This window comes from Hemiscyllium ocellatum, chromosome 8 (assembly GCF_020745735.1).
Source record: "Hemiscyllium ocellatum isolate sHemOce1 chromosome 8, sHemOce1.pat.X.cur, whole genome shotgun sequence".
Lineage (NCBI taxonomy): Eukaryota > Metazoa > Chordata > Chondrichthyes > Orectolobiformes > Hemiscylliidae > Hemiscyllium > Hemiscyllium ocellatum.
The window spans coordinates 59,741,811-59,758,900 of record NC_083408.1 but is presented as its reverse complement, the minus strand read 5'-3'; the positions used below and the strand labels follow the sequence as shown (position 1 = coordinate 59,758,900).

Here is a 17,090-nt window from a genome sequence, read left to right as displayed (position 1 = left end):
TATCAAGAAATGGCTGAAGGCACTGGATACTGCAAGGGTTTGGGCCCTGACAACATTTGGATAATGCTACTGTACACTGGTGTTCCAGACCTAGCCAGGCCCCTAGCCAAGCAGTTCCAGTACCACTGAAACACTAACAATGTGGAAAATTGTCTAGGAATTGTCCATGTACATAAAAAGCAAGACAAATCCAACCCAGCCAATCACACAAGCACATTTTTAAGCATTAATCAGACACAGGAAATTTGAGAAGAAAATTCCCCTACCATTTTTCCAGGACTTGATGGGAATGCTGTCTTTGTAAGCACAACCAAGATTAGCTCGCTGAATCCAGGCTAGCAATTGGAACCTGGACGTTCATCCTTATTGCTTGCTAACACTACATCCTAAGCTTTGGGCATGACATGCTTAATGACTTACTGCAGTCCAAAGCTACCTGCAAATATTTGAGTTTTTATATTATTCATGAAATTCAAGTTGTTGTTCATTGCACTGTGAAAAGATTAATACATGGTCTCAGAACAAACAGCCATTCTATAAACAGTGTGAGTTACACTTGCCCATAGAAAAAGCAATAGGTACAACAAAATGCTTATTTTGAAATATATTACATTCCTTCTCTCTTAAATATATAATATATTAAATGTAAAGGTACATAAGTTCCCAGAATGCAGTATAACTAAATCATACCTGAACATTCAGCAGATTAGTTTGCGAACTCATTTTACTATAATTAAAATTACTGCCAGAGTAATTTACATGTTTGAAGAATGTTCTTTCCTAAACAACAGTATGTGTTTCACAAAATACTATTAATTGACAATCAATCATGGAAAGAACACTCTTTTATTCTTTCTTCTTATAAACTTTTTAAATTAGTATCCTTCCATTTCCATTAGCTTGTCTCTGCTCACTTAGCATCTCTGACTGTGCCAAGCCTGAACTTTGATTTTGACTATTAGTCTGCATAATAGTTGGGATTGTGACATTGATTGATTTTAATCAAAAACCCTGATGAACTTTGCTGTGCTGTTGGATTCTATTATCCCCACAACTCTCAGTTCCTTTGTGACTCATTTTCTTTTTGACTTTCCCTTAGAGCTTTTTGAGGAAATGGGATTTTTGGAGGTTTTCCATGCTCTCTTTTGTCAGTTTTCCTCTTTTAAGCAAAAGATCTACTGTCACTGACTCTGATGGAGTCTGTCTATAATATGAATGCTAGTCTCCTTACAACAATTCCAATCACAAACTTCTTATCATCTCAATTGCTTTTCACCACTACCTTCTGACCAAGCATTAGCTGTCTGTAAGTTTCACACCAGGCATATTATGACACATCTTCACTTCATCTTGCTTTTCTCTTATTTTGCTATGAGACTTAAACAAACTAAACTTGGTCCTGGAAATGTGTTTAAACACTCAGTCATAGTGAGCAATCTCTTGCAGATGCGGGGAATCGTTTTAAGAGATCAGAAAATTGTCCAGTCGGTGCTGAAGAGACACGTTGTCTAGTTGATCCTAGCAAATACTAGCAAATGCTTCTATTTGACTGAGCTGCTGACTGAAAATCTTTAATATTGTACTGATGGTTCATTTATTATTTTTACTCAAAAACCATTTTATACTCTTTTAGCACTTCCTCATTAATGATCATTCACTTACCAATGCTTACCATCACGAACATATATCAGTTTAAACATATTTTCTTAACTATTGCTGGAAAAAAACACTATGTGAGGATGGGGTATCTTAAACTTGAGCATATTCTGGAAACTACATGCAATATACAGGCTTCTGTTCTTTGCAAAAATAAAGCACACAACATGCACCTGTTTCCACTCACTGAAATAACTGATGGCCATTCTCTGGTCAATCAGAGTCAACCTGCCTGGTTTAAAAGTTAAACAAAACTTGGCAGTTAACTGTCATGTAGTCGTCTAACTGGGGCATTCCTCATATCAACACCTCTACCAATCAGAGTCCACTTGCCAACCAATCAGCATTCTTCTCTTATAAAAGATAAATCTTTCCACTCTACTTTGATATTTGTTGTGAATTGGCATGATAACTGCATGATGAAAACATTTGGGATTTTTTATATTATTTATTCAAGGGATGTGGAATTTACTATCTGGGTCAGCATTATTGCTCTTCTTTAGTTATCCTACAGTAGATCATGGTGAGTTGCATTTTGAACTGTTGTAGTCCACACAATACCCTTAGTATTGCTGCATTTTGGAAAGGCAAATCAGGTCTCGACTTTTATACTTATTGATATGGTCATGGGTGTGTTGCTGAAGAAAGAGACCTTGGAATGCAGGTTCGTAGTACCTTGAAAGTGAAGTCTCAGGTAGATAGAATAGTGAAGAAGGCTTTTGGTGTGTTGCCTTTATAGGTCAGTGCATTAAATATAGGAGTTGGGATGTCATGTTGTGGCTGTACAGGACATTGGTTAGGCCACTTTTGGAATACTGCATGCATTTCTAATCTGCTATAGGAAAGATACTGTGAAACTTGAACAGGTTTAGAAAAGAGTTACAAGTATGTTGCCAGGATTTGAGGGTTTGAGCTACAGGGAGAGGTTTAATAGGCTGGGGTTATTTTCCTTGGAACATTGGAGGATGAGAGGTGACCATACAGATGTTTATAAATTCACGTGAAGCATGGATAGGGTAAATAGACAAGGTCTTTTCCCCGGTGTGGGGGCATCCAAAACTAAAGGGATTGGTTTAAGGTGAGAGGGGAAGGATTTAAAAGGGACCTAAGGTGCAATGTTTTCATGCAGAGGGTGGTACATGTTTGGAATGATCTGCCAGAAGAAGTGGTGGAGGTTGGTACGATGACAACATTTAAAAGGCTTGGATTGGGTATATGAATAGGAAGGGTTTAGAGAGATTTGGGCCAAGTGCTGGCAAATGGGACTAGACTAATTTAGCATATCTGGTCAGCAGGGACAAGTTGGATCGCAGGGTCTGTTTCCATGCTGTACATCTCTAAGACTCTACTATGCTGCCTGACCTGCTGTGCTTTTCCAGCAACACATTTTTAAGCTCTGATCTCCAGCATCTGCAGTCCTCACTTTCTACTGTTGGGAAGACAGATTCAGGATTTTGATAGAGCAAAATTCAAGTAACAGCAATATATTTTTAACTCATGATGGTGACTCGCCTCTATTATTTCCAATGGCAAATAGCAGTAGGCATTATCGTATTTTACACTAACAGTAACTTGAACTAACACTAGAATAATATTATTGGAATAACCTCGTCGGTTTCACACAAGTTTTGATTAATGGACTATGAATTTTTATATTCTTCTGAGATAACAGACAGTGCTTCTGCTGTATCAATGAAGAAACAAGTTGTAAATCTCAGACTTTAAGTCTTATTGCCTACATTATTATTATGTGGAGGTGCTGGTGTTGGACTGGGGTGGACAGAGTTAAAAATCACACATCACCAGGTTAAAGTCCAACAGGTTTAATTGGAAGTACTAGCTTCCAGAGCATTGCTCCTTCACTAGTTGAGCAGGGTCATAAGACACAGAATTTATAGCAAAAGATCACAATGTCATGCTATTAAAATGATATATTGAATAATTTGAACAATTTGCAGGAAACATTGGTTAGATACACCGCAAAAGCATAGGCTTTACTGCGATGAGAAAAACATTTACTTTATTCTCATCTCCTATTTTATTCATTTTCTGCCAAATGTGAAACCTTGGCTTGGAATTACATCAGTCCTGTTTGTTAAGTTTGAATTCCCCTATTGCTCTTAATAACATAAGTCTCTTCAACTAAGTACAGAGAAGTTAAACGTGATGTGTACATTGTGCAATCTTTCAAATTGCTCAAACTTCCTCAGAATTAAGTTTAGGTATTCCAAAGATGCGTTACAATGTTCTCCAGTCCTTAATTTCTCAACTAAAATACAATAGAAAATTTCTACCCAGCCTCGTAATCATCTTTCTGTTGTGTATTGAACTGAGATAAGATTCATGAGGGGATTTACAGTAAGCAGTCGTGACACAAACAATTTCATTTACATTTTCCAACATAAAAGGCAATCTAGCAAGCTTAGAACTTGCAATATACCACACACATATTTTAAATAACACCATATTCAGGAGAATGTATTGGTCTCTTGTGGTTGTAAAATACAATGGAGCAGTGATGTGCAATGCAGTGGTGTCTCACAGGTCTAATTCTAAACGTACATGCATATCAATATTGCCAAGTAGACAATTGTTTCCTTGTTCGATGGGAGGCAAGTCAGAAATGGCATTTCCCAGTCTTTTCTAAAGCTGGGTTTGGTGTGGCTCAATGTCATACTTTGTGGTAATGCTCTTTGATGTGACTTGAGATGTTTTGTTATGCTAAAAGTGTCAATGAATTTACGTTGATTTTGCTGATGCAATGGTAAAAATCCAAAGTGCCCTGCTTGATCTCTCAGCCCAAAGATGATGCATCAATTTAGAGACAAACGGAGAGAAAATTCAAAGTATAGAGAATAAACAGTCTTTGAAAGAAAATGGAAATGTTATATTAGCATAATTAAGTTTTCATGAATTAAAATAGGAGTTTTTAGATGTCACTTTTATGTTATCATGCTTCCTACAATAATTGATCCTCCCCAATTTTCCAGTGTTTGAAAAACAATGCATTAATTTGAACTGTTTTGTTTGTCTCAACATTTCTAATCCAAAAATAATATTTATCCCTAATTCATGATGTGCATCACAATCTCTGCTAGCATTTTTGATATCAGTTTTCAGGCCTTCAAAATCAGAGTAATTTCTTCATACCACTACAAAATACTAGAGACAACAAGCACTTTAAATCTTTATTTTACAGATGCTTTCAGTTCTGGAGATATTTTGAAGGCTGGTGTTACAAATAATGAGCCAATTTCAGATATTCCTCGTGAGAATGGTCAAACTAACAAAAATATCCAGGAGCAGAAGACAACCAAAGATATTACTTCAGAAGTTACAGAGACACCAACATTGGAAATGCCTCTGTTAAACTTATCAGAAAAAATACCATATTTGGAGAAAGCAGCTGTCAAAACTATGATGGAAACTAAGTTAGGAAATAAAATACAGAAAAAGTCACATGATATTAAGACAGAGGAAAGAATTTATGACAAAATAGAAGAGAAAATGGTATCCTCATCTTTGAATAAAGATTTTGAGCTTAAAAAATCATCAGGAATCATCAATTCAAAAATCAAAGTTGCAAGTGAAAATAATAATGGTAAGCGTAAAGAATGAAACCTGTTGGTGTACATGATTTTATATGAAGTCTAAATACAATTTGAATTATTTTGCTTTATTATTTAATTTTGTTCTTAACAGAATATAAGCCGAGTGTCAAGAATATTGATTTCCACAAAGTAGCCAGTGTGTTTGACCTTGATTTCCAGGCTATCCAGATAGCAACTGACCAGTTCATCAACAATGTAAGTAACACTTCATATCGTGATGCACAAAGAGCTGGGGCTACAACTTCAGTGCTTCTGTTGCATATTGTTTCATTCAAATATATGTATATTTAATTTCCGTTAATTTTAGAACTTACAAGTTTTTGTTTTTTATTCCCCTCTCTCTACTCACCTTTCCTATTTTGCTTTATACTTGAGTAAGATGCTACTGACACAGTAACTTATTCAGTTGCTCACCTATCACATCTGAGCCTTGGCATTTACCAACAAAACCATTCAAATCTAATCTGTCCACACAACGTCCAAAAACATGGCAAATGTTAAAGGTTTGAGGAGCATCTGAAAACAAGGGATTCAAGAGAGGCAGTGATTTAGGGAGAAAATTCTAGTGTTTATGATCAAGGCATTCGACAGCATGGCTACTGAGGGTGGAACAATTAACATTAAGTTGTGCAAGAGACTAGAATTGAAGATATTTCCACATGTTTTTAGAGCTGAAGAGGTTTAAAATCAGTGTTTATGGATTGCAAAACAACCAGTCAAGAGAACATTGAAGTAGTCAAGTTTCAAGATGACAAAAGCATAAATCAGCGTTTTGACAGTAGATGTGCTGAAGGGGCAGGGAAATGCAATAAATTGGAGCTGTAGGTATTGCCTTTGCAATAGAGTATCATCTTATTTAACCCTGAGCACTTGTTCAATCTCATATCCATTCCATCACCAAGACCATAATTCTTAAAGGATTAGGGAAAATTTATTTATTTCAAGTATTGTGGACTTTGGAATTTGTTTTCAGCAAGTCTATCACATGACTGGTGATAACTACTGGCTTTGCTGTAAATTCCGGCTGAAGCTGTTTTCTTGTTCTTGTTTTATCTGGTTCAGTTGGAAGGAAGCATACTAAGAAGCAGTTACTCAGCTGGTCTTTCCAATTTCTGAAAAAAATACTCTTCAGTTAAGGGTGACACTTATTTGGCCTTTTGAAAGAGTGATTGAATAAACATCACAAGATTGAGTATAGCTGAAAAAAGACAATTTTTTGTCAAAGCATTGTGAATTAGTTATGTTGTGTGAGCACTGGTGGGTTGGCATGTAGTCTCTGTTCACCAGTTAGTAATGAATGACAGATAACTGTTAAGTTTTGTCTGAATTGTAAACAAGGCATTGACTGGTGAATTCTCCATGACAATGCCTCTACCAATAAGAGGCCACATGCCAACCTACCAGTGCTAATACAGCATAACACGTTTTTCCCTTGACTTTGGACAAATTTTTGAGGATTGGTGAATACTTCGCCCTGAGAAATAAGCTGGAGAATGGCTGTTGTTCTATTTTATTGAAATGGGCAGTGGCTTTCCATCTGTAAAGAATGTATGAAGCTTCCAATACACTCAAGTGAGGTCAAATGATAATTCTTAATAATAATTGGTTGTTAGCATTTTCAGCATTATGTAAAAAATGCTGTCCAGTTGCAGAGGTGTATCTAATATTAGGCACCTATTGCACACTCAGCTACCTTCTTCCAGCCCCAGCTCCCTCCCATTTATCTCTCCACCCCCGAGGCTTCCAGCCTCATTCCTGATGACCGGCTCCAGCCCAAAACGTCGATTTTCCTGCTCCTTGGATGCTGCCTGACCTGCTGTGTTTTTCCCTCAACACACTTTCGACTCTAATCTCCAGCATCTGCAGATCTCACTATCTCCTAGTATTGTGTTTACCAAGTGTAGGTGGCTGACTACGGTCATAACCCCGCTTATTGCAAACAGCCAAAGGGCTATGTTGCTTGATACGATTTGCCAGTCTTCAGGACACATAGCATAGCATCTCACCAGCACTGAAATTTACAAATTACTTATCTATGTGAATGGGCATAATACTTATTGGCTTGGCAGCAACATCCAGTTACCTTGCTACTATATAACAGCAATGTGTCAATATTAGTGCAGGTGTATCTAATATTAGGCAATATTGTGAGTTTGTTGCTGGAAAAGCACAGCAGGTCAGGCAGCATCCGAGGAGCAGGTAAAATCGACGCCTGGATAAAATTCCACCCTTTATCTTTTTCAAAATTAACCCACAGGCCAAAGTGTTTTTATTCCAGAAACCAATTACCACACAAAAATCTGTTTTTAATTTTTACCTGAGCTATTTTCCTAAACAATGTGGTCAGCGATGTTATTACACCCTTCTGGAGCAGGTGGGACTTGAACCTGCGCCTCGGTCCAGGGATAGGGACATTACCACCAAGGCACAAGCGGGCCTGCACTTCTACATTACTATGTATGTCAATTATCCATTCTAAATTCATTCATGGTACGTGAGCATCAACCAGCATTTATTGGCCATCCCCAATTCCCCACTGGGTAATTCAGAATCAACCATATCGCTGAGTCTGGAGTCACATGTAGGAAAGAAATCAACTGTCCTAGAATTAGATAGCATTTTAGAACAATTGACAGCATCCCGCTTCCTTCCTCCCCACCACCCTCCCATGCCCCCTTGGGTTGGTTCTAAATATCAAATTTTTTTATTGAATTCTCATTTCATTATCTGCCATTGTGGGATTTAAACTCATCTACTGTAACATTAATTTATTAATTCATATTTATGGCACCAATATTTGTTTGAACCATGACAGAGAAAATATATTTGTGTTAATCCTGGAAAAAAGTATTTTTATTTTATGTTATGGTGAATGGAGTATTTGGACTAGAGCACTGATGCATTCCTGTGACCTCACTCATGCATTTCTTCAACTTGCCCTCACTCATGCCCCTCCCTACTCTGCCTTTCCCCCTTTCGTAACCCCTCTCTCTGACCCCATCACTACCTACCTCAGCTACTCCCTCTCTAAACTCCCTCACTCTCCATCAAACTGCCTTCTCCTTTTCAACTGTCACCACCCCAACAATCCCACCCCTTTCTCCAAACACCTCTACCCCCTCTTCAAACTCCCTACCCTCTCTTTCTCCTTCCCTGCTATTACTCCCTCCAAATTCTCCTTCATCTGACCTTCTATCCTTCCCTGCCTGTCCCCTTCCTTTTCTCTTCAGAATCAACCATATTGCTGAGTCTGGAGTCACTCCCTTGATCCTTTCTCCTTCCCCTTTTCTCTCCCCTCCCCCTCCACTTTTAGCCCTTGTCTCCCTCCCAATTTTTCATCTTTCTTCCTCCCCAACCCCACTCACTTTACCCTATTTCCTCACTCCCTTTATACCCTTTCCTCCTTCTTTCCCCCACTCCATCTCCTCTCCCATCCCCTCTACTCCATCCATTCCCTCTACTCCATCCATTCCCTCCAGTTTTCCACCTCCCCAGCTTCCCTTGACCCCTTCCATCCTCTACCCTCCTCTTCTTTCACCCTTTTCCAGTATCACCTTCACTCACACTCCCCTTTCCTTATCCCTTTCTCACTTCGCTTTCCCGTTACTTCCACCTGCACCAATTTCTTCCCCTTCCCATTTTTTCCATCCCACTTCCGGATCCCCACCCTTTTCTTCCCTCTTCCCATCCCATCTCACTCACCACTCAACATTTCCTCCCCATCATATCCCCCGTCTCCTCATCCCCTTTTCCCTATCACCGCCACACCACACCTCCACTCTCCTGAGGAAGGATCACCGGACCCAAAACATTAACTCTGATTTCTCTCTAGAGGCTGATAGACCTGCTGAGCATTTCCAGTCATTTCTTTTTGATCAATGATTTACAGCATCTGCAGGTATTCAGTTTTTATTTCTCATCCCATCCCTATCATACGCTATCCTCCCCAACCAATGTTTTTTTTCAGATTCCCTACATTTCCGCTCCTCCTTCTCCTCCAGCTGAACCTTCTCCCTGTGCCCCCCTCACCATTCCCCATCCCCCTCTCTACAGTCTCCCTCCCCACACTCCCTCTTCTCTCCCACAGCCTTCTCCACCACTCCTACCCCACGCCCCCTCTTCTCTCTACAGTCCTCTCCTCCCCCTCACCCACATTGTCTCCCCTCCTGCCCCTCACAACCTCCTCTCCCCCACACCCCCTCCCCTCGCCGAATCCTTTCCCCAACACCCCTCTCCCGACATCTCTCCTCACTGTCCTTACCTCCCCACCCTCCGAAACCCTCCCACCTCCGCCTCCTCACCCCCAGCCCCACATCTGCCCCTCCCCCCTCCCTATATCCCATTCCCATCCTCTCCCTTACCCCCCTCCCTTCCCATGCCACCTACTCCTTCCTCCCCATCCACTGCCCCCTCACCCACCTTCCCTCATGCCCCCCTCCCTTCTATCTACACACCCCTAACACACCACACCCATGTCCCATCCCCTACTCACCACCATCCCATGCCCACACCCCCTACCCACACCCCTTACCCTTTACTCACCACCTCCAAATGCCCTCTCCACCCCACCCCTCCATGCTCACCAATCTCCCATGCCATTCCCCAACCTATCACACCCCCAGGCCGCCTCCACCCTCCCCACCCGCCCCCCACACCCCCTCATTCCCCTTACCCACACCATGCCCCCTTCCCCTACCTACCATCCCCATACCCACTACCCCATGCCCTCTACACACCACCCTCATTCCCCACATACCCCCTCCACCCCACCCCCATGCTCCTTCCCTCCTCCCCATCACCTTCCCATGCCCTCTTCACCCTTCCCACCACATCCCATGTTCTCTCCACAGCACCCGCATGCCCCCTCCCTTCCCCATGCTCCCTCCACCTCCTCTCCCTCACCCACCTACTTCCACATCCCCCACCTGCTATGCCAACACCCCTTCCCTGCATCCCCTCTCCTTCAAACTCCTCCATACCCCCCTCCACTGCCACACATTTTACCCCGCCCTCCTCTCCACTGCCACATCCCATCACTCTGCCCCCTTCACCATCACACCCCCTCGCCCTACCACCCCTCCACTGACACACCCTGCCCCCCTCCACCGCCACATCCCCTCGCCCGACCCCCTCTACCGCCACATACCCTTGCCCTGCCTCCCTTTCACTGCCACACCCTGCCCTTCCCACCGCCCCACCCCTTCACCTACCCCTCCCACAGCCACCACCCCACACCCACTCACTCCACCGCGCCCCCTCACCCACACCCCTCTCCGCCATCACCACCCCTCGCCCTGCCCCCCTCCGCCGCCACCCCCCCTCGACATGCCCCCCTTCACCGCCACCCCCCCGCCCTGCCCCCTCTCCACCCCCTCACCCACCCTCTTCTTCACCGCCAGCCCCCCGCCCTGCCCCCTCTCCACCCTCTCACCCACCCTCTTCTTCACCGCCAGCCCCCCGCCCCCTCCCCACCCCACCCCACCCCATCACCCACCCTCTCCTTCACAGCCACCCCCCCTGCCCTGCCCCCTCTCCACCCCCTCACCCACCCTCTTCTTCACCGCCAGCCACCCGCCCTGCCCCCTCCCCACCCCCTCCTTCACCGCCACCCCCGTCCTGCCCCCTCTCCATCCCCTCACCCGCCCCTCCTCCACTGCCACACCCCCTCACCCGCCCCCTCCTTCACTGCCACCCCCCCGCACTGCCTCCTCTCCACCCCCTCACCTCCTCCACCCCCACACCTCCTCACCCGCCCCCTACTCCACCCCCTCACCCGCCCCCTCCTCCACCGCCACCCCCCCCGCCCTGCCCCCTCTCCACCCCCTCACCCGCCCCCTCCTCTACCGCCACCCCCCCTGCCCTGCCCCCTCTTCACCTCCTCACCCACGCTCTCCTTCACCACCAACCCCCCGCCCTGCCCCCTCTCCACCCCCTCACCCGCCCCCTCCTCTACCGCCACCCCCCTGCCCTGCCCCCTCTTCACCTCCTCACCCACGCTCTCCTTCACCACCAACCCCTCGCCCTGCCCCCTCTCCACCCCCTCACCCACTCTCCTTCACCGCCACCCCTCCGCCCTGCCCCCTCTCCATCCTTCACCCGCCCCCTCACCCACCACCCCGCCGCCACACCCACCACCACACCCCCTCACCCGCCCCTTCACCCACCGCCACACCCCCTCACCCACTCCTTCACCCACCGCCACACCCCTTCACCCACCGCCACACCCCCACCCACACACTCCACCGCCACACCCCCACCCACACACCCTGTCCGCCGCCACCACCCATTGCCCTGCCTCTCCTTCACCGCCATCCCTCACCCTGCCACTCCTTCACCGCCACCCCCCCCGCCCTGCCCCCTCTCCATCACCGCCACCCCTCCGCCCTGCCCCCTCTCCATCACCGCCACCCCTCCGCCCTGCCCCCTCTCCATCACCGCCACCCCTCCGCCCTGCCCCCTCTCCATCACCGCCACCCCTCCGCCCTGCCCCCTCTCCATCACCGCCACCCCTCCGCCCTGCCCCCTCTCCATCACCGCCACCCCTCCACCCTGCCCCCTCTCCACCCCCTCACCCACCCCCTCCTCCACTGCCACAGCCCCTCACCCGCCCCCTCCTCCACCGCCACCCCCCCCACCCTGCTCCCTCTCCACCCCCTCACCCACACTCTCCTTCACCGTCAACCCCCCACCCTGCCCCCTCTCCACCCTTCACCTGCCCCCTCACCCGCCGCCACACCCCCCTCTCCCGCCCCCTCACCCGCCACCACACCCCCCTCTCCCGCCCCCTCACCCACCACACCCCCCTCTCCCGCCCCCTCACCCACCGCCACACCCCTTCACCCACCACCATGCCCCCTCACCCACCCACTCCACCGCCACCCCCCCACACCCTCTCCGCCGCCACCACCCATCGCCCTGCCACTCCTTCACTGCCACCCCCCCCGCCCCTCACCCACTTCCACACCCCCTCACACGTCCCCTCTCCCGCCCCCTCACCCACTGCCACACCCCCGGCCAGCCCCCTCTCCACCCCCTCACCCACCCTCTCCACCCCCTCACCCACCCTCTCCTTCACCGCCACAGCCCCCGCCCTTCACCCACCCCCCTCCACCGACATACCCCTTCCCGACCCACCCCCTTCTCCTCCACAACCACATTCCCCCCTCCCACTCTCTACCCCCATTCCCCCCCCCACACCTTCTAACCCCTCACTCACTCACTCACTCCCCCAATCTATTCTCATTCTCCATCATATCCTCCTGCTCTCCACGAGAGCGGAAGTTGTTTCCCAGTAATGACCTTCGACTCGGATATGTAAAGGGAGGCCGCTGTCTTTTAAAGATGGCGTTCGGCCCAGAGGGCCCGGCCTGACGGAGAGACAGAGAGAGTGCGCGCGCGAGGGACGGCAGTTGGAGGAGGCCGTGATTCCAGCAGCTGGCTGGGGAACGGACCCCGGTATTTATATTGTGATGTCATCCCGGCACAGGCCGTGTTTGGGAATTACAATAGTATTCTACCACCCCCCCCCCCCCCCCAACACAGTCTGGCTCACCTTGGGAATTACAGTAATATACTCCCCAGTTCAGTCAGTGTTACCCCCAAGGGTTACAATAACATCATCCGATGCCACCTTGGCAATTGCAGTAATACCTCAGCAGTATATCCGATCTTGTTCTTGGAATAATAATAATTCCCCAAGTACAGTCTGGTGTTCTTCAAGGAATTCCAGTAATGTGCAGTCATGTAACCTCAAATTGCAGTAATAACATCCAGTATGATCAGCACTATCCTAGGAATTGCAGTAATGCCTCTTGTTGGAGTCAGGGAAACCCAATTATATGTTCTGTTATATTCAGTGTCATCACAGGAGGTTATCATATCTTTGTTTATCTAGAGAAAAGAGTCTTGACCAGCTGAGTCTTTCCTGATAAGTATAACATCTCATTTCTACATTATCTTATTGATTCTTTACTTGCACCTTTTCTGACTTCTGCATGTCCTTTTTAATCGTACAGAAAGCAGAATTATTTAGTGGTCCAAAGTATTATGTGACCAGTTCTTTCTTTCTTCTCCCCTCGCCATATATAGTATAAAGCAATTACTCTTTTAAAATTCTGTCTTTTTTGAAATAAGTGGTTCAGTGCTTTGTTAAGTTCTTTGATGAGCCGATTAAAATGTGTTCCCATTTTTCGTGATTTGTTATCCCCTGATCCAAATCCCTCGCTTATATTTCGATAGTTATTTCCAAGTGGTATGGGATTCTTCTTGCACTCCTATGTATTGAAGTTTGTTGCAGCCGTCCTCACAGCTCACAAATTAATCTCACAGCTCAATTTGGTGTAAGCGTGCAAAGTTTTAAAACTCGTTTCTAATTCTTAAGTCCAGTACTTTTGGGTAAATGATGACCAACTATGGTCCCTCAGCCAAACCTTGTGGATATTATTTCCTGCCTTTTGCTTGACTGTGTAATTGCCTTTAACTCATTTGCAAGCATAATTGTGTATAGAGCAATGGTACCTTTCACAAGTGGGCTTGCTGCAGTCTGACATGGTTTATCCTATTTGGTCCTCATTTTACCAATTTCTCACCTGTGGCTCCCAAGTTGTTTTTAGCATGTGAGAGCAGCAACATCCCAGTAAACTACTTTGGTAGACCAAGACCTGGAGAGAGCACAGGTTTCCTAATCCTAGCTGTTTAGAATTTGTTTAGCCTGGTTTAACTCTGTAATGCATTTTCATGGTGTTCAAAAGAAGGTCACTTTAAACTTCTATTAAGAGTTCTGGGGAAACCAAATACTAATCTGGCACAACCAAATGAAAATCAACGCAGCTTCCTTTGAATGTAAGCAAACATCGAAAAGCAGAGAGAAAGCACAGAAAGAGCAACTCAACAGATTAGTCATTTGCATTGTCCAGTCATATACCTGTTGAACCACTGCCAAACCAGCATGTCACCATTGCCCTTAAAGGAAAATAAGGGTATTACCAACAGAATGTGACAACGATAATGTCATGCCTTCTGGTATTGTTGATAATATTATCCTGGCTGACATCTCTTCCACTGGTACATTTGATTACATCACTTTCTTTGTTGATGCATGTAACAGCTTGTCCATTAATTTTGTTCATATTGTTATTACTCTCAACTGTTAAGCTGACAAATATTTCTGGCAGTGATCTCTGGCTATGATTTGAGTAATGATACTGATTTGGGTATTACCAGTTGTGGGTGTTTGGTAATATTACTGCTACTATAGATCACATCATTGCTGTTACTTTTGTTAATATATTTGATTTGACTGTCAAATTGCTGTCACTATTATCTTCTCCATTTAGTATAGATAATATTATCCACAGTCTGGGTATTACTGTTACTGATGCTTACTTAAACCTTGCCCCGTCTCTGAGTGATACTTTTTTTTTCAGTTCTACCTGAAGGTGATGGATGCATTGTCTGAAGATGCTGAAGCTATTTTGAACCTTCATGGTACTTACACCGAGTTGTTCCTGATTCCAGCTCTGGTGGGGTTTGTTACCACATTGCTGTTTATACAAAGGATCTGCCGAGCAGTAAGTATGTTTGTTTCAAATTACAGTTACTTATTTTACAAAACTTACTTCACAAAATAAATGCATCAATATACTCTAGAGACGATGATGTTTGTGTGATGCTTGTATTGAACTACATATTAACTGATAGTATATTGCTTTCTTTTCAGATCAAAAGCAGAAGGTACTTCGGTAAGTCACGTCAGTTTTATATATTACATCCTGATGCTGTGAGTTTACATTTGTAATCTAATCAGTTTATCTTTAAGTTTCATTATATTTTGAATTTTTTTTAGGGAGAGAAAAACAACTTGCAGGGACAGTTTCTCAGCTGCTTGATGAAAAATGTAAATTTCTCGAAAGACTAAGTGATTGCACACAAAAGGTATGTGCAGTAGTTTCTACTACTTCAGTTGTCCTATTGTTTGTTACCAGCTGCTGAATTGTAACTTTCACTATTACTAATAAAAAAGCTGGTCAGTTGAAAATCTGCTCATTTTAGTGTAAAGTCTATTTGGAGAACTAATGCATTTTTAACCTAATTTATTACAATTTAATATCCAGAATTGATTGAACTGCCACGATTTTTTTTATTTGTACAAAAATAAATTAAGATCTATCTTTATTAATTATTTATCTATAGTTTAAAACAATTGTTCTCATTTTCAGTACAAAGAATTTGAATCATCTGTAAAGAATGCTGCTGACTTAAAAGAATCAACAGAAACAACAACTTTACAGCTTCAGGTAAGAATATTGTGAGTTAGAGTTTCAGGAAAAATATTTGAATAAGATGGCCAGAAGATTGAGGATGAGTGAAATTTAAAATTATCTTTAGAGCTATAATCCAAAAATATATTGTCAAGTATATGTGGATCTGTTCTATGTTCTACTGTATATGAGTCCAAAAGGATTGATTCTGAGGAGCACCCACTATATTGTCATATGGACTTGTGGGGAGAACAGCTTTGGGTTTTGGAGGAGTGAGATCTAACATCCAAGTTCTCCTCATAGTCACTGTAACTGACAGTTGTAAACTTCACCCTATTTTGTGAACACTAGCAAGGTATTAATGGCGCTGCCAGTGAAAGAAAAGACACAACCTGATCAAGATACCCAATATCAGGGTGTTCCACAGAGCTACCCTCCTGTTAGTAACCCCACCAAGTGAACTCCTCTCACCGTCACTCTCAAGTAGCCTGGATTCCTCGTCAATGCTAGAGATCTTCCAGTGTGCATTGTCAGCAACTACACTTCCAATGACAGCTGCATAACCCTGATTGGTTGGTGACTTGAGGGTAGGGGAGGAATGGTGGAATTTTTTCCCCCGGAGGGATCCTGTGGAAGACGTGGTGTTGCCTAGTTGAGCATTTGAGACTTTCCAAAGAGGGCAGTGTGTGTTTAACAGATCAACATCCATGTTTTGAATTAAACAGTAGAAGACTTTTCAGAGATTTACAAAAGCTTCATTGTAAATTTATAGTTTAACTCAAATACCAGTTTAATTATTCTCTTCTCTATTCTTTCTTCATCCAGAAGCCAATTCCACGAGAGAACAACTCAGCTCTATCTTTTTAAATAAATCAAACAACCAGATTAAGGAAAAAAAACAAACTACCCGCCAAGAATATTGTATTATTAATCAAAAACTGAAAACAGGGGTAAATCTGAGGGGGGGGGGGGGTAGGTGTTGGGAAACTAAATCAAAATACTGTTGGATAGGGGGGGAGCTAATATATCCCAGATCCCACAGTGGCCACTTTAGAATCCAGCTGTTTTTAAAGGCATTTTCTAATCAGCTCATTCAGGCATGTAATTACACACTTTTGGAGCAGGTTGAACTTGAATCTGGGTCTTCTGGCCTAGAGGCTGCAACACCCCCACTTTGTCTCACAAGTCTTCCCTAGCTGTAGATATTTATAATCAGCCTGGTCAGATGTGTAATGAGGGAACTCGGGATTTTTGGCTCAAAGGTAGAGACACTCCCACAGCACAACAAAAGCACCAACTCTCTTTTTCTGAAATAAAGAAACCCACCACCAAACTAGCCAATCACCAGTGAACTACCACGAGGGACTCTGTAAAAATAACAGGAAAAAAAAAAGGGGACGAAAGCAAAATAGTGTTGGAGGGGGAGATAATGCACCCCAGCCCCCTCAATGCCCAGTTAATAACCCAGTTTTCATTTTCCAAACTTAGCCCAACGTTAGAAATTCTATCCTAGTTTATAGATATTGTTACTGAATCTTGTGCAGATATTTAATGATATGCCTCT

The 17,090-nt window shown here is 44.5% G+C and overlaps 1 protein-coding gene across 4 annotated transcripts in view; it reads left to right on the top strand.

Annotated features, from left to right (window-relative positions):
* Window positions 1-5,154: 5,154 nt before the first annotated feature.
* The window catches only part of mia2 (MIA SH3 domain ER export factor 2), a 39,847-nt gene continuing 27,911 nt past the window's right edge, over window positions 5,155-17,090 (top strand). For 3 of the 4 annotated variants that reach the window (XM_060829094.1, XM_060829092.1, XM_060829093.1), the window contains exons 1-6: window positions 5,155-5,257; window positions 5,359-5,462; window positions 14,693-14,836; window positions 14,986-15,007; window positions 15,112-15,200; window positions 15,485-15,562. In XM_060829094.1, coding sequence (XP_060685077.1) covers window positions 5,164-5,257; window positions 5,359-5,462; window positions 14,693-14,836; window positions 14,986-15,007; window positions 15,112-15,200; window positions 15,485-15,562 — 531 coding nt within the window. In that variant the 5' untranslated portion in view covers window positions 5,155-5,163. Of the gene's footprint in view, window positions 5,258-5,358; window positions 5,463-12,574; window positions 12,723-14,692; window positions 14,837-14,985; window positions 15,008-15,111; window positions 15,201-15,484; window positions 15,563-17,090 lie in introns of those variants that run through there. The other variant, XM_060829095.1, reaches the window with a different exon arrangement.